At 43.7% G+C, this 25615-nt stretch overlaps 1 protein-coding gene and 1 long non-coding RNA gene across 3 annotated transcripts in view; one reads left to right on the forward strand and one right to left on the reverse strand.

The window, feature by feature from the left end:
• FECH (ferrochelatase) overlaps window positions 1-17074 on the reverse strand; it is a 36780-nt gene extending 19706 nt beyond the window's left edge. The window contains 4 exon segments of one of the 2 annotated variants that reach the window (NM_001170523.1): window positions 249-397; window positions 2498-2617; window positions 10158-10278; window positions 16836-16902. In NM_001170523.1, the coding sequence (NP_001163994.1) occupies window positions 249-397; window positions 2498-2617; window positions 10158-10278; window positions 16836-16902 (457 nt within the window). 2 annotated transcript variants of the gene reach the window in all.
• On the forward strand, window positions 17157-25615 carry LOC110260892. The gene is made up of 3 exons (XR_002344451.1): window positions 17157-17373; window positions 17475-17621; window positions 24959-25615. It is a non-coding gene; the product is annotated as an uncharacterized LOC110260892 (long non-coding RNA).

Consider the following 25615-nt stretch of genomic DNA (forward strand, 5'->3'; position numbering starts at 1 on the left):
AGACTAATCTGCCAAAAATTAAGTTTTTAAAATTTGTAACGTAAGGAAATCACAGAAAAGGCTGTGCAGCCTAGGACAAAGGATAACACCACAGGAACTGAGCACAGTGGCTGGGCATCACAGAGGAACCCCCGCAGATGGAGAGCTGCTGGTACCCAGGAATGTATTTGGTATCCAGTGGTGTTGTGAATTTCATAACCACTTCAAAAGGACAAACCCAGTGGGATGTCAGCAGAGAAACATCATACCTGTGTGCGGGGACAACTCATCCAGCAGCTTCACCATGCCCTCCGCTTGCTTTCGAGTCCACATCCTGATGGGGGACCCGCCTCCAATTCTGCGGTACTGCTCCTGAATTTTGGGGGTACGGCGTTTGGCGATGAATGGCCCCAGCTTACTAAATCATTGAACACATAGGTAGGTAAGTGGATTTTTGTTTGTTTGTTGCTTTTTAGGGCTGCACCCGTGGCATACGGAAGTTCCTAGGCTAGGGGTCAAGTCAGAGCTTTGGCTGCCGGCCTACACCACAGCTCACAGCAACACCGGATCCTTTAACCAACTGATTGAGGCCAGGGATCAAACCCACGTCCTTATGGATATTAGTAGGGTTCGTTACTGCTGAGCCATGATGGGAATTGCAGTAAGTAGATTTTATTCCAGTTAAGCAACCTCAGAAACATTTTCTACTCAGTAAAAAAAGAAGATAAGCAAAATCTTAAGAAGAGCCTATATAAGATCAAGCTTTAAAAACAGAAGGTCAAAGTCATTGACACCAGCCTGCTCTTTTGGTCCAGATTAGAGAGAGAAAACCAGACAGTCTCTAAGAAGCAGCAACCTCTGCCCCACAAGTTGTTCTAGCAGCAGGCCCTGAAGATTCAGGACCCCCAAAACCCATGCAGAGCCCCTGGCTGTGTGCTAACTCCTATCTAACACCTCTTGATCCTGTATCTAATACGAAGTAGGACATATAAGACATTAGGACGCATGCAGTCCTTTTAAGTAAATGCGTATTAATCTTGTAATACACTTGCCCACATGAGCAAAGATATGTGCAAGAACATTCACTGCAATGCTGTAAACAATCTACATGTCCATCGGTGGGCACTAGTTCAATAAATTAAGGCATGACCATACAATGCAATTTGGTACAATTCTGAAAAAAAAAAGAATGAGCCAGAGTATTACCTTTTATGGCATAATCTCCAAAATATTGTTAAGCTTAAAAAAAAAAAAAAAAAAAAAAAAAAAAGCAAAGACCCAAATAATGTAAGTACATTCACATCTGTGTAAAAATGGGTTGGCTAGAGAGTTCCCTGATGGTCTAGCAGTTAAGGATCCAGTGGCTAGGGTTTGATCTCTGGCCAGAGAAATCCCACATGCCACAGGCACAGACACAAAATAAATAAATAAATAAAGACGAAAAAGAAAAGTAAAAAGGAGGAGCTGTATATAAGTGTATGGAAGTTCACCCATACATACACTATTTCCAGATGTAACAGTGCTGACTTCCAGGGAGTGGAGGCAGGAGTCCAAAGAGAAAGGGAAACCTGTTTTTTTACTATAAACACTTTTTAAATATTTGCATTTTTTTATCATGTACCTGTATAAATTTTATTTAAAAAAACCTATTTTAAACAGAAAGGAGGGAGTTCCCATCGTGGCTCAGTGGTTAAGGAACCCAACTAGTATCCATGAGGATGCAGTTCCATCCCTGGCTCACTCAGTGGGTTAAGGATCTCGAGTTGCAGTGAGCTGTGGTGTAGGCTGGTGGCTACAGCTCTGATTAGACCCCTAGATTGGGCACTTCCATATGCCGTGGGTGTGGCCCCCAAAAAGACAAAAATAAATAAATAGCAGTTCCTGTCGTGGCGCAGTGGAAACAAATCCGACTAGGAACCATGAGGTTTCAGGTTTGATCCCTGGCCTCGCTCAGTGGGTTAAAGATCCGGTGTTGCTGTGAGCTGTGGTGTAGGTTGCAGACGAGGCTCGGATCTGGCATTGCTGTGGCTGTGGTGTAGGCCAGCAGCAACAGCTCCGATTGGACCCCTAACCTGAGAACCTCCATATCCTGCAGGTGCAGCCCTAAAAAAAGACCAAAAAAAAGACAAAAATAAATAAATACATAGATACATAAATAAGTAAATAGAAAGGAGGAGGGAGGGAGGGAAGAATGAAAGGAAGAGAAGGACAGCAAGAGTCCATATCACAGCACGAATGAATAATACTCATTGCTTCCCCGAGGGCCAAGTACAAATCCGCTGCAGCTTCCAGAGCTGTGGGGAGGAAGGGGCCCAATGGGAATCCCCACTGACTTCTTTTTCTCTTCCCCACAATTCCTCTGATATCATGGCCTTCTCATATCTAATAGAAAAGAATAATGCCCTACCAGATATGAACTAAAACCTTCATTTTTTTGAAACTATAGAACTGAGATACATGTAAGGCAAAATGCACTGCACAGGTTACAAGGCAGTACCAGCATTTACATGCATCTTACTTTTGAATAGGAAGTGACATGAGATCTTGGTCCAAGAAGAGCCTCCGAAGGAAGTCTTGAACTTCTCCGACGGTTTCGGGGCCTCCCATGTTGAGCATTAATATTCCAGTTTTCGGCTTCCTACATAAAACAAGAGGTAACGGTTGATTCATTAACACTTTTCATTTTCCTCTGGGGTAGATCTTGGTTCAACTAGCAAACTCTTATCTAATCTGTCTGGTGCAAAGTTTAAAAACTTACACATCTTTTCACTGCCATCACATGGCCATCGATTTGAAAACACACAAGGTCTCTAGCTCCGCACAGTCGAAGAATCAGACCTTTACCTCCAAGCTCCATCTCTGGCACTAGACTTCCCTGAACTCCAAATGTAATTCTTATTAAACTGTCAGCCCTGAACAAAGACCCCCATTCTTTGGGGACTGAGAATCAAGGTATAAATCTAAAATTGTCCTGAAGCTGAAAGCACCTGTTCATGTGACTGCCTCATGAATACATAGGTTACCTGAATCTCTCCAAGTTTTGGTTTCCTCATCTGTAAAATAAAGAGTCCACCAACTACTTCAAAAGGTTATTTTGGGACCCAAGTGGATAAATGTACTTAGTCATTAGCCTGAGCTGGCACAAACAGTAAGTTCTAGTCCACATAGAGAAGCCGTGGGTTTCCCTATAATTCTCCTAAACCTCCACAGGAAAACGCAGCCCAGCTCTCACTGTCTTATTTACTCCCTTGTCTTTAGCTAATTATTAAATTATTACTGACTTGAATTATTTTTTGCTATTCTGCTTCCTCCTCCAGAGCCTGCCTTCACTCCTTCTCAGGGTCTACTGCTGTGATAAAGGACAGTTCTCACTTTACACTCACCTCTCCACCCTTCGGCTAAAATCCAGGGTTTAGGTAATTCCTGAAAAACATTGTTCTAAATTATTCAAATTAGTCCCAGGCTAAAGAATCAAGCATTGAATGAACAATAAAGAAACAAAAAGAGGAGTTCCCATCGTGGCTCAATTGTTAAGAAATCCAACTAGGAACCATGAGGTTGCAGGTTCGATCCTGGCCTTGCTCAGTGAGTTAAGGATCCTGTGTTGCCGTGGGGCTGTGGTGTAGGCTGGCAGCTACAGCTCCGATTAGACCCCTAGCTTGGGAACCTCCATATGCTGCAGGTGCGGCTCTAGAAAAGACAAAAAAAAAAGAAAGTCAAGCAGCTTCTGGGAAAATTTAAAAACAAAAGGCCTAATCAAAAATGTAAACCTCTAACACCCAGAGCCTCTGTTCCTGAACCGGCCAGGGGGCAAGATGGAGCCAGGGCAGGACTGGGTATTACCCTTGTGCTTCTGGGAGCCACCAGAAGACAAGGACTCTAGAGAGAACCATGAGGTCAAAACCTGAGACAAAACCAGGGCGAACTAGGGGCTTATGTATTCCTGAAGAGCTGGCCATGTGACAGCAGTGAAAGAGACTGCAGCTGGGGCAAGTTAAGGACAAGGAGTGTTTCTTCCATTTATTTTATTTTTTTTGCATTTGTAAACATTTAGATATAATTTACATATCATAAAATTTGCCATTTTAAACTGTACGACTCAGTGGTTTTTAATACACACAAGTTAGGCAACCATTACAACTATCTAATTCCTAAACATTTTCATCACCCCAAAAACCCTTATGCTCATTAGAGCCAATCTCTCTTCTCCCTCCCCCTCACCCCTGGCAACCACGAATCTACCTTCTGGATCTGCCTATTCATAGAAAAAAGAATCAGAATGTGTGGCCTTTTGTGTCTGGTTTCTTTTACTTAGCATAAAATTTTCATTTATGCTAAGTTCACCCAGGTTGTACTTTGAATCAGTACTTTTTTCCTTTATATGGCTGAATAATATTCCCTTGTATGGATATGCTTTCCATTCACTCTTGATAAAGCAGCTGAGAAATAAGCAGGCAGAGGTTTATTTAAAACACCATTACAGGGGAGTTCCTGTCATCACTCAGCAGTTAAGGAATCTGACTAGCATCCATGAGGATGCAGGTACGACCCCTGGCCTTGCTCCTTGGGTTAAGGATCTGGCGTTGCTGTGAGCTGTGGTGTAGGCCGGTGGCTACAGCTCCAATTTGACCCCTAGCCTGGGATCCGAGCCGTGTCTGTGACCTACACCACAGCTCATGGCAATGCTGGATCCTCAAGGCCAGGGAACAAACTCGCATTCTCATAGATACTAGCTGTATTCACTTCCCCTGCGCCATGACAGGAACAGGCAAAAATATTTTGATTTTTGGGATTATAGCACGGCTAAAGCAAAAATGAAGAACAAGCAACTTCCTCCCACAGCCCCGGATAAGACAGAGGTCACTGGTGACCACATTCCCACTCCAGAGGCCCTTCCTCAAGGGAAACCATCCATCTCTTGTTGCTAGCAAGCTAGCTGGCTGATTAAAAGAGCTGAACTGCATGAATCTTCTAATCCCATGATTTTCCCTTAATATGTTACTTCTCAGCTTTTTATTTCCCCTCATTCACTAAATCATTTAAGAGTGATGGCTTTGCAGGTAGCAGTAGTGTGTGCAACTACTGAAAGGAATATACACGTGTAGAGTTTTGATTAGTTTAATGGTACACTGATGAGAAGAACAGGTTAAGAGCAACATAAAGTAATCTACTTGAAAATAATTGCATATATTATGTAACTTCTAGTGTAAGGCTGTTCCAACAAGTAACAAGCAAGTTTTATAGTTTTAATGTTTTGGCTTCCTTTAATTCATCTGAAGTATATAGCTTTATATGTTACTCTTATTTAATGTAACCTCTATTGTATTGATTTCTTCTGTGGTTTCCTTTTGAATTTTGTAAAACACGTTTAAGACCACAAGTTAGAAGAAGGTGACCTATTTCAAACACAAATAGATGGGGCTCCAAAAGATTTGTACCCTGTGCTTGAACTTGAATGGCCTTAAATCTGTTTCAGCTTTAACAATAGAGTTTTACTTGGGCCATATTTGCCCATTTTGGTGTAACTTGGGTGATTTTCATACTTAACAGCTGCTGTCGAAGTGAGCATTCTGACTCAGTTCTGTAGCGTTAGAAGACCTTTTGTTGTTGAAGATGTGAATGAAGTGTGCCTGTGCATCAACTGTTGAATTCACTTGTATGCCATTCTTGTAAATACAGTAGTTTTGCACAATCTCTCAAAAAAAAAAAAAAAGAAGAAAAAAAAAAGATTAACAGAGTTCACTTTTCACATCACTGTCTTAGACCAGTGTTTCTCAAGCTCTGCACTGCTGACACTGGGGCGGACGATCCTTTGTTATGGGCCTGTCTTGTGCATTGTAGGAGGTTTATCAGCAACCCTGGCCTCCACTTACTAGATGGCAATGGCACACACCCAACCCCAGCTGTGACAACCAAAATATCACTGGGAATTGCCAAATATGTCTCAGGGGACAAGAATGGAACCCCCCCTCCCCCTCCCCCATCAGAACCACTGTTAAAGGAAGAAATTTAATCATCCTTTCACTAAACCAAGTAACTACTTTGAAATTATTTTTCCATAACCTTTCCAACCCCTCTGGCCTGAAGTCCAGTAATGAATTAATAAACTGGTATTTAGTTTTCTTGTTTTGATACCTGAGAATTCCAGGTTCATTATGTTGTGAAATTGTAATATTCCTTAATCTTTCTACGAGGCCACCAGTGTTCTCCCAGGATTTAGCCTTTCATCCTCAAAAGCTGTGACTCACAATAAATTAAGTGCATTTTTCCATGGATTGCTGCCAGTTAACAGATTACTGATTAAGAAACCCCACGCTAAGAGACTTACCTAAGCCATAGAGGGTATCAATGTGCAAACGGGATTTAGAGCTGCTTTTCATCTATAACACCTGAGCTCATAACAAGAGTCCCTTTAAATGGGACATGACTCTACCCTGCAAACCCACATTTTGCAAACCATGTTGATCTCACACATGAGAGAGAGACACACACAATTTGAAAATACCTAAATACATGTGCACTTAATTCAAAACTGTGTGGTGCATGATGAATGGTGCATTAGTAAGCCCTAGGCCAACACCCCTCTATTCTCTACTGTGAAGTGCAAAGCTTTAGTCAAGGGTCGCTGTCTCATCTCCCCTCCAGACAGAGCACATCTGAGACCAAGGTCTGAACGGTCAAGTTCCCTTTGTCTGAGCATAAAAGCAAACATACTGAAAACTCATTCGAAAAGGTTACAACATTTTGTCATTTATAGTCTTAGACTCTCAAAATATGAGGTTCTTCCTTTGAACTATGAATTGTCCATAACTGAAACTTGAGCTCATAAATTAATAAAATGATTCTATTCTACTATATATATCAGCATCAAGATAAGAAACAAATTCCAGCTCTTCATTAAACCTCCAAGAGGTAATTGGCCAGAGGATCGATGCTGCCTGTAGAACGGGGTTTGGCAAACTCCAGCCCATGGGCCAAATTTGCATGCGCACACACACACTTTGGGCTGTTTTTGTAAATAAAGTTTTATTGGAACTGAGTTCCACTTGTCTGTTTACATATCACCTACGGCTGCTCTCACACTAAGATGGAAAAGGTGAATAGCAGCAAAAGAGACCGAATGGCCCACAAAGCCTGAAACTGTACTGTCCAGCCCTTGGTAGACAAATTTGTTGTAAGCATTGTCTGGTCTAATCTAGTCTGAGCACTGAGCAGCACAATGCCTTCATCAAGTCTGGCATCAGAATGACTCACAGACACACTCACCACTTCATCACCTCTAATATTTAAAAACTAGAAATAACTGACTTATCCCATAGCATGAGACTGGATAAAGAAATTATGATTTAATGAAATACTCAGGCTAGTAAAAACATAGACCTTCTATGTTTATGCAGTAGACATAGTATTAAATAAAAAGAAGTTATGAAAATAATATACACAGTATTGTCACATTATGGTAAACAAATACTGAGTAAATATTAAATACTCGGTGGTGAGATTTTCATTTTTTTTCTTGTTTATATTTTCTAAAATGAACCAATTTCTTTTGTATAAATATGATATAAAGTTACTAGAATTTGGGGAGCTTTTTACATTTTAATTCAATCTTAATAATTTAATTTTTTAAGTGTTTATTATAGTTGATTTACAATGTTCTGTCAATTTCTGCTGCACAGCAAAGTGTCCCAGTCATATACACACACACACACACACACACACACACACATATATATATACAGTCTTTTTCTCACATTATCCTCCATCATGTTCCATCACAAGTGTCTAGATAGAGTTCCCTGTGTTATATAACAGGATCTCATTGCTTATGCTAGTAATTTAATCTTAAGGCTATTTATATTATTGACTTTAGCCACTAGGATAACATAGTAATGAAATCATTTTTCTCCAGGGTTCCACATCCAAGCAGTTCTTCAGGTTACACCAAATACTCTAAACCCTAAGTACTTAAAGCACTCTGTACTGTGGCTGAGGTGAGAAGAGAGGGGCTGTGGGGAGCACAGAGAAATGGCATCCTGCTGGGCACGCCCCAGAACGTAGACAGCATCTGTTCCTCCTGTCTTCCTCCCACGGGTCATCTTTTAGGAGGCCCGAGAGTCGAAAGGAGATGATTTGGGATCCCACCCTAGGGCCCTACACTCAACAAACCTGTTTGCTAAGTCCTCAATCATCACTCCCAGGATTACACAATGAAAAGTAGCAAATACAAAATACGCCTATTTTCATGGCGCTGTAATTCTCAGAGAACATCGGGTCTACCAGAAAGGTCAAGGCATTAATGGTTCACAGCCATTCTCTTTCTTTCACTCTGCCCAGTGTTACAGTGGGCTACTCCTGTCTGTGTGCTCATCTAAAAAGGCCCTTTAGAGTCTTCTGTTGCCTCTGTACCAGAGGAAGACTTGAGAACAGCTATAGCTTCTGATATTAAAGAGGACACCTAGCAGCAACGCCATACCTACTGAGGTCCACCTGCAAATAGCAGAGGTGAGGCAGGGAATGTTCTTTCTTTCTTCAATAAACTATAAATCATATTATGTCATTTACAATTATGTTCACTGGGTTAACAGTTTACCACAGAAATTCTTGGTAGATTCGTTACCCTTTTTCCTGCATAGGACATGTATTTCATAAGTATAATTATGTTAGGTTTATAAACACATTTCTAGCATACACATAATTTGTATTATATGACATATTCCAGAACTAAATTCCCACATAATTTACAGACTGTTTGTACCCAATTCTGTGTCCTTTAATAATAGCCCTGTGGGATTTTTATTTATCAGACCTCAAGAAAGCCAGAAAAAAAATTTTCATCAAAAATTTTTAAATGTGGGAGTTCCCGTCGTGGCGCAATGGTTCACGAATCCAACTAGGAACCATGAGGTTGCGGGTTTGGTCCCTGCCCTTGCTCAGTGGATTAAGGATCTGGCGTTGCCATGAGCTGCGGTGTAGGTCGCAGACGTGGCTCGGATCCCGAGTTGCTGTGGCTCTGGTGTAGGCTAGTGGCTACAGCTCCGATTCGACCCCTAGCCTGGGAACATCCATATGCTGCGGGAGCGGCCCAAGAAATAGCAAAAAAAGACAAAAAAAAAAAAAAAATTTAAATGTGGAGCTCCCATTGTGACTCAGTAGGTTAAAAACTTACTGTGAGGATACAGGTTTAATCCCTGGTCTCACTCAGTGTGTTAAGCATCCAGCATTGCCACAAGCTATGGCATAGGTCACAGATGTGGCTTGGATCCAGTGTTGCTCTAACTGTTGTGTAGGCTGCAGCTGCAGCTCAGACTCGACCCTTGGCCTGGGAACTTCCAATATACTGCAGGTGTGGTATAAAAAGAAAAAAAATAAATTTTTTTAATGTGTCAAAATTCGGAGCTCTCTTGTGGCTCCATGGGTTAAGGATCCAGTGTTGTCACTGCAGTGGCTTGGGTCACTGCTGTGGCTCAGGTTTTATCCCTGGCTCGGGAATTTCTGAATGCCATGGGTGCAGCCAAAAGGGGGAAAAAAAAGTGTCAAAAAATTAATTTCTTAAAAAAAATTTTTTTTAATTTAAAAAATAATAAAATAAAAATAAAAGGAGTTCCCATCATGGCACAGGGGAAATGAATGCAACTAGGAACCATGAGGACGCAGGTTCAATCCCTGGCCTCGCTCAGTGGGTTAAGGATCTGGCGTTGCCGTGAACTGTGGTATGGGTCGCAGACACGGCTCAGATCCTGTGTTGCTGTGGCTGTGGTGTAGACTGGCAACTATAGGTCCGATTTGACCCCTAGCCTGGGAACCACTATATGCTGCGGGTGCGGCCCTAAAAAGCAAAAAAAAAAAAAAAAAAAAAATTAAAGGGAGTTCCTTGGTGGCCTAGCAGTTAAGGATCCAATATTGTCACTGCTGTGGCTCAGGTCACTTCTGTGGTGCAGGTTTGATCCCTGGCCCGGAACTTCCGCATGCTTTGGGCGTAGCCAAAAAGAAAATTACAGCTTTAATCGGGAGTGAAATCTGTGGTTTAACAGCTATTGAAAGGAAGCCAAGAAAATAACATACCATTCCTTACATACTGGGTTTTCCCAGAACCTCTCCTCCTAGGTAGCTGGTATCCACTGGTATTTGCGTCAAGAAGGAGAAAACCTTATTAGTACCTAAAATTAGACTCATACCTGTTCCCTGTTTGAACTTGAGGTTTGGGGCTTCTGGCATGCTGGACTGCTTCTGCGGCGGCGGCGGCCATACCCAACTGGCACCTCCATGGCTGACAGGCCCTTGAGCCGCCATACACCACTGTGACAAAATTAAAGTGGGAGCATGAAATCTAGCTGGAAAGTAATTTCTTTTGAAGAGGTCCTCAGCGCATAATTCCTGGATTTAAAATTTAAAGAGATGCTATCGCAGAGGTGATTTCCCCAGCATTTCTCTGCAGGTGGGTGAAGGCTCTTAAGACCACTCTGAGGGGATGGGGTAGTGTCCCCTAGGATGGCTTATCAGCACCTGCCTGGACCCTTTTTAGAAGCCACAGACACCTCCTCTCCCTGCTCTGGCCGCTGATTTTGACACAGTTCCTCATGAGAATCATTGTGTATTATGAAAGTTACTGATGGCAGCATCGCATTCATATGAAAGGGGAAGAGGCTGTAGAAAAGGTTAAGGCCACTGATTTCAGGAGTGGAAAGTAGGCCAGTGAATTTGCAGCAGTTGCACAGATCTTCTGTCTGCCTACAAACCTTCTCCAATAAGGCACCAATGCTGAGAACGCCAGCACTGCCCTTGGACCCTGACAAGGAGAGACTCTTCTTTAGAAGACCAATTCTGGCCCTCTTCCTACTGCACCCTGCCCCTCAGGATAGGCCATCTGCACAGCCAAAGATTCATGGACCCCCAGAGTCCATGACTCTTCAGGCTCCCAGTACCCAAAACCCCAGAAATCCCTGGCCCAGAAGCCTCACACCCACTTCCAAGGTCTGAGTAGGCCTCTTTCCTGGATCCATCCTCCTGAGGGCAGATTGTACCATAGTATAAGCAATTTTGACCTGAAGGATTGTCATTGGGTGGCTATTCATGGGGTAAGAAGAGAACTTGGGCATACACACTGGAGTATGTACCAGACTCTTGATGCAGAGCAGGCCAGGAGTAGGAAGAGAAGCAGGGAAGTTTGCTGGCCTGAGGTGACTTTCTCAGGGCCGCAGTGTTCCTGGAGGAACTATGAAGAGTTCAAGAGTTCACCCTTCCAGGCCACTAGAAAGGTCTATTTATCAGCATAGGAGAAGAGAACATATCTCACAGCCTGTTAGCTTGCTCTACGCAGATCTCCGTTTGCCCTCTTGTCCTGGGCCCCACGAGAGTTGGCTGTGTTCTTAGAGCCTATGTGAGCTGAGGAGTCTGTGGGCCACACCCAGGCGTAGCATGAAGAGTACTCATCCTTAACACAGAATAAAAGGGAACTGAAGCCACAGAGAAGACAACAGTGTGGGACAGAAGTTCCTACAATACTCACAGTATATACATGACCTCCGTTTCCCATTCTCAAACCAGCAGGTCCGAAACCAGTTTAAGAACAGTCTCCATCTACCCTCCTCCTATCTGTGAGTCAAAGGTGTTCTGGTGAGGGACTCGGGCTGTGGACAAGCTGATCTGACTCTGAATCCAGTTCTGCCACTTACTAGTAATGAGACTGTGGCTGGGTTACAATTTTTCTGAGCCTTAGTTTCCCCAGATGTAAAATGGTGAAACCTGCTATCTGCCTCCTTGTAAAGATTACAGGAGATAAGCACTCACTCTACACAGGGCCTACCACATGTAATTAGTGCCGGTATCATTTTCCTTTTTAAGCGTCTAGAGCATAGGGACTATTGCTTTGATTATTTTTTTTTTTATCAAGTGGCATAAATATAGGCGGATATTTCCAGGCCACTTAGATTTCCAACTATCCAGATTGTGCACATTCCCAACAGAGCCAATTACGTGAGCTTGAGCTAAATAATCCTTATTAGGAGTTCCCGTCGTGGCGCAGTGGTTAACGAATCCGACTAGGAACCATGAGGTTGCGGGTTCGGTCCCTGCCCTTGCTCAGTGGGTTAACAGTCCGGCGTTGCCGTGAGCTGTGGTGTAGGTTGCAGACGCGGCTCGGATCCTGCGTTGCTGTGGCTCTGGCGTAGGCCGTCGGCTACAGCTCCAATTCGACCCCTAGCCTGGGAACCTCCATATGCCGCAGGAGCGGCCCAAGAAATAGCAAAAAAAAAAAAAAAAAAAAAAAAAAAAAAAAGACCAAAAACAAAAACAAAAAATAATCCTTATTAACTCAAAGCGGAAGAGCAAAGATTGACATAAAGAAGTTCAATTCCACTCAAATGAAGTTTCAAACCAACCCACATCTCCTTGTTTTAGACGAGTTCAATTCTGAACTGCATGATGTGATGTAGCCAGGTTCTCCATCAGATCATGCTGCAGTGTCTGCAATTCTTTACATCGATGAGATTATATCAGATTCCATGGGGGATCAGAATAGAACTTTGGCATTAAATAATTTGACTGCTGGTGATATAATAAGACTTTGTCTTGCAAACCTTAAAAGGGGGTGGAGGAGGGGCAATAAGAATGAGACTAAAGGAGTTCCCGTCATGGCTCAGTGGTAATGAACCTGACTAGTACCCATGAGGACTCGGGTTTGCTCCCTGGCTTTGCTCAGCGGGTTAAGGATCCACCTGAGAAGACCCAGTTGCCATGAGCTGTGGTGTAGGTCACAGATGCCACTCATATCCCTAGTTGCTGTGGCTGTGGTATAGGCTGGCAGCTATAGCTCCGATTGGACCCCTAGCCCAGGAACTTCCATATGCTGCGGGTATAGCCCTAACAAGACAAAAAAAAAAAAAAAAAGGGAGTTCCCGTCATGGCGCAGTGGTTAACGAATCCGACTAGGAACCATGAGGTTGCGGGTTCGGTCCCTGCCCTTGCTCAGTGGGTTAACGATCCGGCGTTGCCGTGAGCTGTGGTGTAGGTTGCAGACGCGGCTCGGATCCCGCGTTGCTGTGGCTCTGGTGTAGGCCGGTGGCTACAGCTCCGATTCAACCCCTAGCCTGGGAACCTCCATATGCCTCGGAGCGGCCCAAGAAATAACAACAACAACAACAAAAAAAAAAAAAAAAAATTAAAAAAAAAAAAAAAAAAAAAAAAAGAATGAGACTAGAGTCTCCAACTAGTACATTAGTATTTCCTAGTATAACTTGGGAGCTTGTAGCTTTTCAAGCTTCTGAACTATTGCTATACCCTCTACTTACAAGGTTCTCTTCTCTGAGGTTAAAAAAATTCTCAAAGGAGGGTAATGCTGTTAATAATGGGTCCTTTATGCTCAGGACATAGGGTTAACACAACCACCTCTCAAAGGCTTTTCTAGACCACTCCTCTCCCTGATCTGAAGACTCTAGAGAAAGAGTATCTCCTACCAAATGATCAGTATTAATCTAGCTAAAGGAGTTAAAAAACAATTCAAAGAAACAACTGAGACTTCTGAATATACCCAGATCACAGCTAAAGAGAAATTCAAACACATAGGCAGCAATGTCTGGTATAGACAGTATGTGTTCTAGAGCCAAGGAGAACTGAGCAGAAATTCCAGATAGGACCAAATAAGCATGTGACAGTTCTTAGGCCACTCACCGAGTTATTCCAAGCCTCACTTTTCTCGTGTGTTAAACAGTGATAAGGCCAAAGGTGCAGAGCTGTTGTAAAGATTAGGAAATTTAAAAAAAAAAAAAAAAAGGAGTTCCCGTCATGGCACAGTGGTTAACGAATCCGACTAGGAACCATGAGGTTTCGGGTTCGATCCCTGCCCTTGCTCAGTGGGTTAAGGATCCAGCATTGCCATGAGCTCTGGCATAGGTAGCAGACGCGGCTCGGATCCTGAGTTGCTGTGGCTGTGGCGTAAGCAGGCAGCTACAGCTCTGATTAGACCCCTAGCCTGGGAACCTACATATGCCATGGGAGCGGCCCAAGAAATAGCAAAAAGACAAAAAAAAAAAAAAAAAAAATCTATGTCCAGCCCAAAGAACACTGCCTGGCACAATGTATATGGTTAAGCAAGAAGTAAGAATACTCAAAAATAAGGACTTGCCCACTTACGATCTAAGACCAGGTCATTCTAACCCTACTTTTGACACAGACAACTGGTCTACCTTTGGAAGGCCTACAAACAATAAAAGCTATAAAACTGAGAGATACGCAGATGAATAGAAGATAACCTAAGAAAACAAAACTTCATTAATTCCTGGAGAAACCCAATAGGTGAATCAGTCAAAAATATACCCGTGACTTAAGAAGTTCATGGGAATAACTGGTTCTCCAAAACCAAATTATTTAATATTTTGGATGCTTGGGGGTGGTACAACAGAGAGTAGAAAACAAGGTATACAAGTACCTAATAGAGCCTTTTTCTATTATGTAGGAGACGACTATTTCAAAAGATCCTAACAAAAATGTGCGCCATTTTAAAAATTAACAGAAATAGGAGTTCCTTTTGTGGCTCAGTGGTTACCAAATCTGACTAGGATCCATGAGGTTTCAGGTTCGATTCCTGGCCTCACTCAGTGGGTTAAGGATCTGGCGTTGCCATGACCTGTGGTGTAGGTCGCAGACACAGCTCAGATCCCTCGTTGCTATGGCTGTGGCGTAGGCTGGCAGCTATAGCTCTGATTCGACCCTAGCCTGGGAACTTCCATGTGCTGTGAATGCGGCTCTAAAAAGCAAAAAAATGAAATAAGAAAATGAACAGAAATAAGATCCTATATTATAACTATTAATAAACACTTGGGGAGAGGAGGCTTTAAGAAAAGAATTGTTATTTTGCTGTTATGGAGCCAAAATATTCTGTCATTAATTTAAACACTGATTTTCTTTTTTATTATTCTAGATTTATTTTTTCTAATTACAAAAGACATATGTGCCTAATGTAGAAAATTTGGAAAGAAAAAGGCACAAAGAAACAAAAATTGATTACTCTACCAACTTTCTAAAAGTACAATGGCACAATGTATGTGGTTAAGCAAGAAGTAAGAATACTCAAAAATAAGGACTATATACATTTATACTGGGGAGCTTCTTATAATTTTCTAATATGCAAAAATACAAAGTGAGTGCAAAATTTTGCTTTTCTACTGCAAGAATTCAAGAAATACTACTCAATTTTTTCTAGAAATTATTTATTTATTTATTTATTTATTTATTTATTTATTTGTCTTTTTGCCATTTCTTGGGCCGCTCTCACGGCATATGGAGGTTCCCAGGCTAGGGGTCGAATCAGAGCTGTAGCCACGGCCTACGCCAGAGCCACAGCAACGCGGGATCCGAGCCGCGTCTTCAACCTACACCACAGCTCACGGCAACGCCGGACTGTTAACCCACTGAGCAAGGGCAGGGACCGAACCCACAACCTCATGGTTCCTAGTCGGATTCGTTAACCACTGCGCCACGACAGGAACTCCACAGTCTAGAAATTAATTAGAAGTTAATTCCTTCATATAAAACAAGATAATTTCAGTACTATAACTACATCTTAAAATCAGAGTCCATAATTCAGTTGAACTCTAAATCTACTTCCACTATGGTTAACTAATCCTTTCGCTTAGTTACTTATAACCCGGACAACAAATCCTTTAAAGTTTCTCGTATTGTTCTACAACCTCAACTCTAAAGCCTGTCCAGACTTTGCTACAGGAAGGATGGATGAAAGAAAAGACTAATTGGATACCTCTTTCAGCTCCATTACTGGCACTGTGCTTCCTCTTCTTAAAAGACAATGTCTTTTGTCTCCCACTACCCTTAGCAACTGGATCCTCATTGTACACTAGGACCTTATTATTTTCCTAACAAAGGCACCTGTAATAAGATATGGAGGTTTAGAATGGATGCCTTCTCAGAAGGTGCCAAATGGATGATTTAGGGAGTTTATAAAAATAAGTCAGATCTGTGTCCAGTAACCATTCAAAGGTACTAATTTAGCATCTTAGCAGGTGGCAGCCTTTTACATAACAATAACTGAACACTTTGAGGGTATCTATATATCTACTGTGTGCCTGTCACGGTGCTATAGGCGTTATCTGTATTCAGCTAATCTCCATGGCAAGCTTATGAGGTATTACCTTCTCCTTTTACGTTTAACAAAGTTCAAGCTACACTGAATCCCTTGCTGAAGTGCTGCAGGGCTAGTATCCCAGCCAGGAGTGTCTGAACTAGAGTTCTGTCAGCAAAGTACGTTCACGTCTGTATCAGATATGTGCAGGATTGTCACTGGGGCTTTTTCTCCAAATACCTGTATAAAACACTAAGCCCAGCTGCCCCGCAGTGGGTCCTGCTGCAAAAGTGAGCACTGCGTGACGCCAGGGGCTAGGGAGAGGAGCAGTGGACCCAGTGTGACTTCCACCACCAGGGAGGGAACCTCAGGGTAGATGTCTACGGTGATGATGATGGTGACGTTGCCATCGTTACCATTTCTGTGCCTGGCCCTTAACGCACTCTGCCTCCCGTAATCCTCACAACTCTGTGACTATCATTATTCTTATTTTACAGAAAAGAACTAAGGCTCTGAGAAATTCAGCCACTCCTCATGGCCACCCAGCTGACCAATAGGACTCCAGGACCCCTCCCCACGGCCTCCGAGGGCCGTCAAGTAAGCCCCACGGGAGGGTCCCTTTCCGGATCCCTTCTCCGCCCCTTGCCCCACAACCCAGCTTCCTGTGCAGCCGCCGTCGTTCCTGGAAGTTCCCAGGCCCGGGGGCCTGCAGCTAGCTGCCTGCTGTCCCCGCCGTCACCGGGTCCCCAGCCTAGGCGGCGGCCGCGACAACCCCACTTACGCAGATCGCGGAGCAGGACGCCCCCAGATCGCAGGGCCGCAGCCATGTTTGTGCCGACTGAAAGCATTCCCGGGGCAGCCTCGGCCCGGGGCCTGGGTTCCTCCCGCAGCAGCACAGCCAGGCACGGGCTCCGACAACGACCAGTCGCAGAGCGCAGCACCAGCCACCCACGCTGCCTTATCATGCGCCGCCACTCCCTGCGCCCAGGCTGCGCGCCCGCTCATTCGCTGCCGAACCGGGGCGGGGATCGAGGGCGGGGCCAGGAGGAGGCACGCCCCTCACCGGGGCCTGCCCTGCCGTAAGGCAGTCTTCAGGGTAAGAAACGGCTCAGGACTGTACTATCCGCCCTTTCCATCTCTTCCACCAAAAATACTTGCGTTGGCGCCCAGCTTCACTCTGTGTCTCCCTGGTTGCACATAGCCACCTGACCAAGGCAGGAACTGCAACCACAACTCAGCAAAGAACTTTCTTGACATTACCGTTACTATCGCATAGAATGAGAATGCTTTTGCCTCAATTCTCCACTTTCGTTGCCTAGGTACAGAACAACTGTGCTGACTCTTTTGCTTTGTTTTCAGAATGAGAAAAGGAATTCTTTCATATAAGACACTCACGAATAATTATCCAATTTTTCTGCAGCAGATTTTGACAGCTGTGACCAGAAAGCCAACATTATACAGCTAACGTGATCGTGTTAAGAAAAGTGAAGGCCAGCCCAGCAAATCAACTTCTTGGAAGGCTAGTGTGGTGAAGTTTATCAGTATGATGTCTGCGCACCTTGACAAGGTAGTCACCTGACCCCAAACCGCCCACGGGACAGCCCCCACCCCCTTCATTTTTAGCCTTTCCTACATCCCTACACCTGCACCCCTACATCCCGCCCACCTGACCCATAAATTCAGTGCGTCTCAGAGTACAAGACCAACCTTTGGAACAGAAAGGTGTCAGGCATCATTCTTTCATTCACTGAACAAGCATTGAGCATCTATCATGTGCACTTGGAAAACAGCAATGAATAGAACAGAGGAGGGGCTTACATGGGGATTAGGGGAGAGTCAGAAAATAATCACAATATGTACTATTTAGGGTGATGATGAGCGTTAGAAAGAAAGAAGCGATGTAACAGAGATGAGAGAGAGGAGGCTAATGCAATTTGAAATAAAGAGGTCAGAGAAGTCCTCACTGCCATTTGTGAAAGACCTGAGGAAGTAGGGGGCATGCCATGTGGAACATTCCAGGAAGATGGAGTCTAGATTGGGTTGGAAAAGTTTTCTGTATTCTCTTGATTAAATTAGTTTATTTATTATTAAAGTTAGTCCTCCTTGGTTATAAGCTCAGTGTAAATATGTCAAATTAAATGAATTACCTTTCATATTATCTACATGATCTTCAAATCAACTCAGAATGAAAATTATATTAGTTTAATTTGCCCTTTAAGGAGGTGATCTTCAGGAGTTCTCTGGTAGCCTAGAGCTGTGGCATGGGTTCGAGTCCTGGTTCAGGGAATTTCCTCATGCCATGGGCATGGCCAAAAAATAAATAAAAAAGAGAGGTGATCTTCATAGATAATATATTCCTCTACCTAAAGCCTAAACCCATTGCTTTTTTTTTCTTTTTAGGGCCACACCTGTGGCATATGGAAGTTCCCAGGCTAGGGGTTGAATCAGAGCTGCAGCTGCTGGCCCATGCCATAGCCACAACAATGCCAGATCCAAGCTGCATCTGTGACCTACACAGTAGTTTGTGGCAACGTAATCCTTAACCCATTGAGTGAGGCCAGGGATCGAACCTGAACCCGCAACCTCATGGGTACTAGTTGGATTTTTACCCACTGAGCCACAATGAGAACTCCTGAAACCCACTGCTTTTAAATAAACTACACAAACAGACTCTACATTTTGAAATGTTCTGCTGGAAAAAGTGGACAAGGCAAGAGAACTAGAAAAGGCCAAGAGTTTGTAATGGTTGAGCTATGTGGGCTCTCCTCAGCTACCTCTGGGAGCCTCTGGAAATGTTATCTCTCCATCCCGGGTGCTATGCCCCTCCTGCTAAGTGGAGATAACAGGAGTCTTCTGGCCCCTCCCAGGGAAATGCTGATGATTAGTGACAAGGCAGAAAGGTGCAAAGCCCACATAATCAGCACTGAAACAGGTTAAATTTGTAGCTGGCCAGAAAGAAAGAAGGGAACTAGCAAAACATGCTTTATTAAGTATATCAATATAATAAAATTAAAAAATGAATTAGCACCATGCCATACATTTTCCTCACACCTGTATTTTTATTTTTACTGACTTTTTAAAAACTCATTCAAAACTACACTCTTGATGTACATATGAAGACTCAGGTTACAAATGTAAACAGAACTTTATGCTTTTTCCCCAAAGAGAGTTTCATGACATTTGTTATTTCTAATCTAAGACTTATTTCTTACAAACATCATATATAACAGCTTTTCAATGAGTACATTTTATGTTCTTTTGAAGTGGAAGCAGCTATAATGTGATTTATAGGAGCCCTTTTCAAAACCCTTTGGAGATGCCTAGCCTGGAAACTTCCATATGTCACATGTGTGTCCCTAAAAAGCAAAAAAAAAGAAAAAAGAAGAACTGATCAGAAAACATAGTCCTTAAACCAGAAATTGTGAGTTCTAAATATGGGTTTAATAAGAAATCCAGAAAGCCCTTCAAGGCTAAAGAAATTTATAAAAATTTAAATTATGAAATTTAATTTAAATTTAACATTTTAATTTATTTATATATATATACATATATGATGGTGTATATATATATATATATACACATACACATAAGTGTGTATATAAATGTGTTTTTTTCTGGCTTAAATATTTGTATCAAAACTATCACCACTTCCCTTAATCTGAAGGCACAGTCTCTAGGCCAGTTCAGATAAGTGGTACCCGCACCACACAGGCGAGGGTTTGTCTGACCCCGGGTGGCTTAATTAGTGAAGAAAGCACTCTTGTCACACACAGCACTCGGAGTTCGGCCTTTGGTTCTCAAGAAAATGAATTTGTTGGTTTCAGCTCAATGCTTCAGGAAAGAGGGAGAGGGAAAGATCCTCTAATTCATTATTTGCCATGATTGGCACCTCTGAGCTACGCAAACTAAATTTAAATTCCTCAATTCTGTCTCCTTAATCAGAAAAACAACAGGGCAAGGGGGATGGGAGTGTTCAGTGAAAGAGCAGCAGTGGCTGCCTGTGGCAGACAACAGTGAGCTCTGATTACTCAGGGAAATCTGATCAATGTTCACTGTAATTGTTTTACAGCCAAGAGGGCACCAAATCCAGACAATGCAATGTGCATGTTGACTGCCCCTCTTAACCACGCAGAACCTCAAGTCCAGCTTCAATCATGCACTTATTCATCTGAACATATTTGCTGAGTCTAGCATGAGTAAAGCATTGTATCAGGCAATGTGAAGGATAAAAAAGTAAAACGCAAGGCATGCTCTCCAGTACTTCATTCATTTATGAAACAACTATGCCTGGAGATAATTGTTGAAAAGAAATAGGGCTTTGCAGAGTTCCCATCGTGGCTCAGCAGGTTAAGAACTGGACATAGTATCTGCGAGGATGCGGGTTTGATCCCTGGCCTCGCTCAGTGGGTTAAGGATCCAACGTTGCCATACTCTGTGGCATAAGTCACAGGTGCAGCTCGGATCTGGCGCTGCTGTGGCTGTGGTGTAGGCCAGCAGCTGCAGCTCCAATTTGACCCCCAGCCTGGGAACTTGCATGTGCTGTGTATTCGGCCCTAGAAAAGAAAAGTGAAGGAGAGAAGGGGAAGGGGGGAATGGGAGGAAGGAAGAAAGGAAGAAAGAAATAGGGGTTTGGGAAGGGCTGTCCTTTTTATTGCAATTATATTGATACATGGTTGACATCACAACAATGTTATACATGGACTTATGATTGTAAAAACTGGGCAGTGGTGGATATATTAATGTGTTTGATTTCAAAAAGTGTCCAGAGAAAATGTTAATCCTTTTTATACGTACTTAAAAGATCCACAAAATTAAAATAATAATGATATAAGACCAAAGAAAAATGTGTATGAAGAGCCTACCTATGGTGAGCACGTGGTGGGTGCTGGGCATTACAGCAGTGAATTGGAGACTATCTAAGCTTTCATGGAACTTACATTCTAGAAGGCAAGGCAGACAATAAACAAAAGAGAGATCACATACATAACATGTCAGGTATGACTCGGAGCCATGCAGAAAAATAAAAGAGGCAAAGGAACGGAGAGAAGCAGGAACTGTGAGTGTCTGTGGTGAGTGGGACACGGCCTCTCTGCCAAGGTGGCGGGTGAGCAGGTGGTGGGCTGTGAGAGAGGCTCTCTGTGGAAGAGCTTTGCATGCAGAGGGAGAAGCAAGTGCTGCCACACCTTGGAGGCTTGTTATTCATTTCCCAGGGCTGCTGTGTTGAAAGACCACAGAGCAGGTGGCTTAAAAGAACAGAAATGTAGGAGTTCCAGTCATGGCTCAGTGGTTAACGAATCCAACTGGGAACCATGAGGTTTTGGGTTCGATCCCTGCCCTTGCTCAGTGGGTTAAGGATCCGGCGTTGCCATGAGCTGTGGTATAGGTCGCAGACGCGGCTCGGATCCCATGTTGCTGTGGCTCTGGCTTAGGCCGGTGGCTACAACTCCAATTAGACCCCTAGCCTGAGAACCTCCATATGCTGCGGGATCGGCCCTAGAAAAGGCAAAAAGACCAAAAAAAAAAAAAAAAGAACAGAAATGTATTGTCCTCCAGTTCGGAAGCTAGAGAGCCAAGTCAAGGTGAAAACAGGGTGGTGCTCCCTCTGAAATCTGTGGGGGAGAATCCTTCCCCATCTCTTCCTAGCTTTGGCCTTCCTTGCCTGGCAGCTGCATCTCTCTAATCGCTGCCTCTGTGATCACATGACCGTCTACTTGGCCCCCCTTTCATATAACAGTATCTTCCCTTCGAGAAGGACCCCAGTTACATTGGATGATGAAGTCCCCCCTCTTGACCTCATCTAAACATGGTTACATGTGCAAAGAATCTATTGTTCACTAAGGTCCCATTTTCAAGTCCCAGCAGTAAGGATGTCAATATAGAGTTTTGGGGGGTGGAGGGAACAGTTCACCCTAGAACAGGCCTGGATGAGCAGTGAAAATAAAAAACTGTTTTTCTTGATCAGAGTGTGCAGGGTGGAGTGGGAAGGAGTTTCGGCAGATTGATGTAAGACTTTGTAGGCGATGAAAGACTTCATCTTATCAAGCGATCAGCCTCTAAAGGAGTGATCCATACTTAGGGTTCAAAAGGTTCACTTTGCCTGAGGTGGAGAGAAAAGTGGAGCTCTTGCGCCAGTATTAGAACACATATCACATGACTAAATGTGTTCACTTTCTCCTAAGGGTTCTAATTTTTTTCTATGTGAGGTCATACTGGGAAAGTGTTTTTTCCCAGAGGGGTCCTGCCCCCAGGGTGGTGGGAGGGTCTCTGCAGAGCCTTTCCGGTCTGCTTGTGCCAGGATTCCAGGGTCCTGATTGTCTTACATGGGGTTTGTATTCCTTTCTCAGCTTAGTAGTCCTGCTCCTTGCAGGTACAAACAAACCAAGGCAGTTGCCTTTTTCCAGCAAGTTCTCATTCCCTGTCCAGATGGCAGACTTCCTTGTCTTTCTCTGGGCCCCATGGCTGGAGATTTCTCACAAAGGCCAGCCCCCCAAGGCCCCACTTCCTGCAGGGAGGGGATCTAGCCCTTGGTTCACCTTCCTTTCTGGGCATGGGGTGGGCATTCTAGAAGCTGGGTACAGGATGTGTTCATTAGATGAAAATGTGTGGTCTTGTACACTTATAACATATGGCCCTTTTTGAGTGGTATACCTTTTTTTTTTTTTTTTTTGCTTTTTAGGGCCACATCCGAGGTGTATGGACGTTCCCAGGCTAGGGGTTGAGTTGGAGCTGCAGCCGCCGGCCTACACCACAGCCACAGCAACGTGGGATCTGAGCTACATCTGTGACCTACACCACATCTCTTGGCAACACTGGTTCCTTAACTCACTGAGTGAGGCCGGCGATACTAGTTGGGTTTGTAACCCACTGAGACACAGTGGGAACTCTTGAATGGTATACTTTAATCAAACTTTTAAGAAGACCCCCAAGTGCCTTTATCTGGGTTCAAGTCTCCAACTCCCATCCTTAACCTCACAGCTCTGGGTTTAAGACCCTCTCTCCTCCTTCCTCCCCAGTTCTGGTGCCCAGAGGTGTTCCTTTCATGCTGAGCTAAGGGATGGGTGTGTGTAGGGAATTATTCTATTTATCCAGTAAAGTTACCTGTTTATAGTCAGGGAGGAAGAGGTAAGCAGGAGTTTCCCTGATAAAGTGAAGGATGATTTCAGGCCGAGAAGACACAGAAATGCTTTTTCATCAAGGTGGTATTTTACAAGCAAAGGAGGCTTGTTAGGTAGTGAAGATAGGGGAACACACTGGAAGCAGAAGAACACACAATAACCAAGGCCAGGTGTTCTCTGGGAAACATTCATACCTGAGGGTGGGAGAGAAGGCTGAGGACTTGGACCTTTGTTGGCCAGCAAACAGGATCACTGATGGTCATGACAGTCACAGAGGCGAGTAGCCTTTGGGGGGCTGTGATCTGAGGAGAATAATTGAGCAAGCAGGGGCCAGGCTAGAGTTTGTAAGAGGAGCTGATAGGAGACAGTGGCTGCAGTTCATGGGAGAGGTGTTGAGGGATATGGCCAAGGAAACTGAAGAAGAAAGAGCGGACAGTAAAAGGCAGGTAACCTTGATCTAACCCTGCTCTAACACTGGAGATCAGAGTTTGATAACTAAAGATTTTCAGCAGCAGTAAGGCCAAAAAAAGAAACATTAGTGAGCATGGCAGCCAGCCGGTTTGAGACAAAGATGAGTGTTCCTTTTCACTGATGCTGTTTTCAGAGTCTTGTTTGTTTTTGCCTGAGTATGCTTTACGTTGCAGGAAGGACAAACAAATACAGCTATCCAGCAGGAAGTTATAGTGGTCATCTACATAGAAATTTAAAACTGACTTTTCTCTTTCTTTCCTTTTTTTTTTTTTTTCTTCTTTTTAGGGCCGCACTTGCAGCATATGGAGGTTGCCAGGCTACGAGTCAAATCAGAACCACAGCTGCCAGCCTGACCACAGCCCCAATGCAGGATCCCAGCCACAACTGCAACCTACACCACAGTTCACAGCAGCGCTGGATCCTTAATCCACTGAGCAAGGCCAGGGATCAAACCCGTGTCCTCATGGATACTAGTCAGGTTCGTTACCACTGAGCCATGACAGGAACTCCCAGGAAAACTGAATCTTAAGACGGCCATCCAGGAGTTTGCATTGTTTCCCATCTCTTAGCTCAGCATGAAAGGAACACCTCTGGGCACCAGAACTGGGGAGGAAGGAGGAGAGAGGGTCTTAAACCCAGAGCTGTGAGGTTAAGGATGGGAGTTGGAGACTTGAACCCAGATAAAGGCACTTGGGGGTCTTCTTAAAAGTTTGATTAAAGTATACCATTCAAGAGTTCCCACTTTGTCTCAGTGGGTTAAAAACCCAACTAGGGAACTCCTGGACGGCCATCTTAAGATTCAGTTTTCCTGGGTTAAGGTGTTGCCATAAGTTGTGGGGCAGGTTATAGAGGCAGCTCAGATCTGGCATTGCTGTTGTCGTGGCAGAGGCCCACAGCTATAGCTCTGATTTGACCCTAAGCCTGCGAACTTCCATATGCCACAGGTGGGGCCCTAAAAAGACAGGCAATAAAAAAAAAAAAGATGGCCATCCAGGGACAGGAACCACCGAGGTTTACACGATAGCAAGTTCCCTTGTGGTTCAGCAAATTAAGAATACAGTGTTTTCACTGTAGGCTCAGGTGGCTGTTCTGGCCTGGGTTTGTTCCCTGGCCTAGGAACTTCCAAGTGCTACAGGTGCAGCCAAAACCAAAACAAAACCGATTTATGTGAGAGAATACCTTGTAGGTTCCTGATTGGCAATAGCAGGTACCTCTGGGGGTGGGATGAAAGAGATGCTAGAATGAGACAGATTCCGCAGGGAACTAGAGTTACTGAAGTTGTAGACACATAGCCCTCTTCACCCCTTTCCCTCCACAGGAGATGGGAAAAGTCTGGAGTCTTTCCCAAGAGGAAAGACTTAAGGAGACTGACATCAGGGACTCCCATACTCAACAGCTCAGGAGGCTCACCTTACAGTAGGGCTCACATTTCCTGCCCACACACTTCAAGCATTTTATCTCCTACTTGGAATTCTTGGCAGCAATCAAATATCACCTGACATCTGAGGAAAACTTCTAAGAGAAAAGACGGACCCAAACAAACAGAAGAAAACACGGAAGAAACTGGGATGATACAGGAAGAAGAAAACTTGGATAGAAGACTAAAAAAGATGGAACGTTCTGAGTTCAGAGTAATATTTTTTTCCCTTAAATTTACTATGCTAACAGGGATGGCGAAAGTTGAGGAAAACTATTCAGAAAATAGCAAGCCCCCCCCCCCAAAAAAGATAAAATTTAAAAGGAGGTCTAGGAGTTCTCTTGTGACACAGTGGGTTAAGGATCTGGTGTTGTCATTGCAACAGCTTGAGTCACTGCTATGGTGCAGGTTTGATCTCTGGCTTGGGAATTACAACATGCCATTGGGCACTGTCAAAAAATAAATAAGTAAATAAATAAAAGGAGGTCTACTATCTGATTACTAGCAGTTGTAAAAAGAAAGGGACAAACAAAAAAGGAAATACTTTCAATAAAACAA

Source organism: Sus scrofa, chromosome 1 (genome assembly GCF_000003025.6).
Source record: "Sus scrofa isolate TJ Tabasco breed Duroc chromosome 1, Sscrofa11.1, whole genome shotgun sequence".
Lineage (NCBI taxonomy): Eukaryota > Metazoa > Chordata > Mammalia > Artiodactyla > Suidae > Sus > Sus scrofa.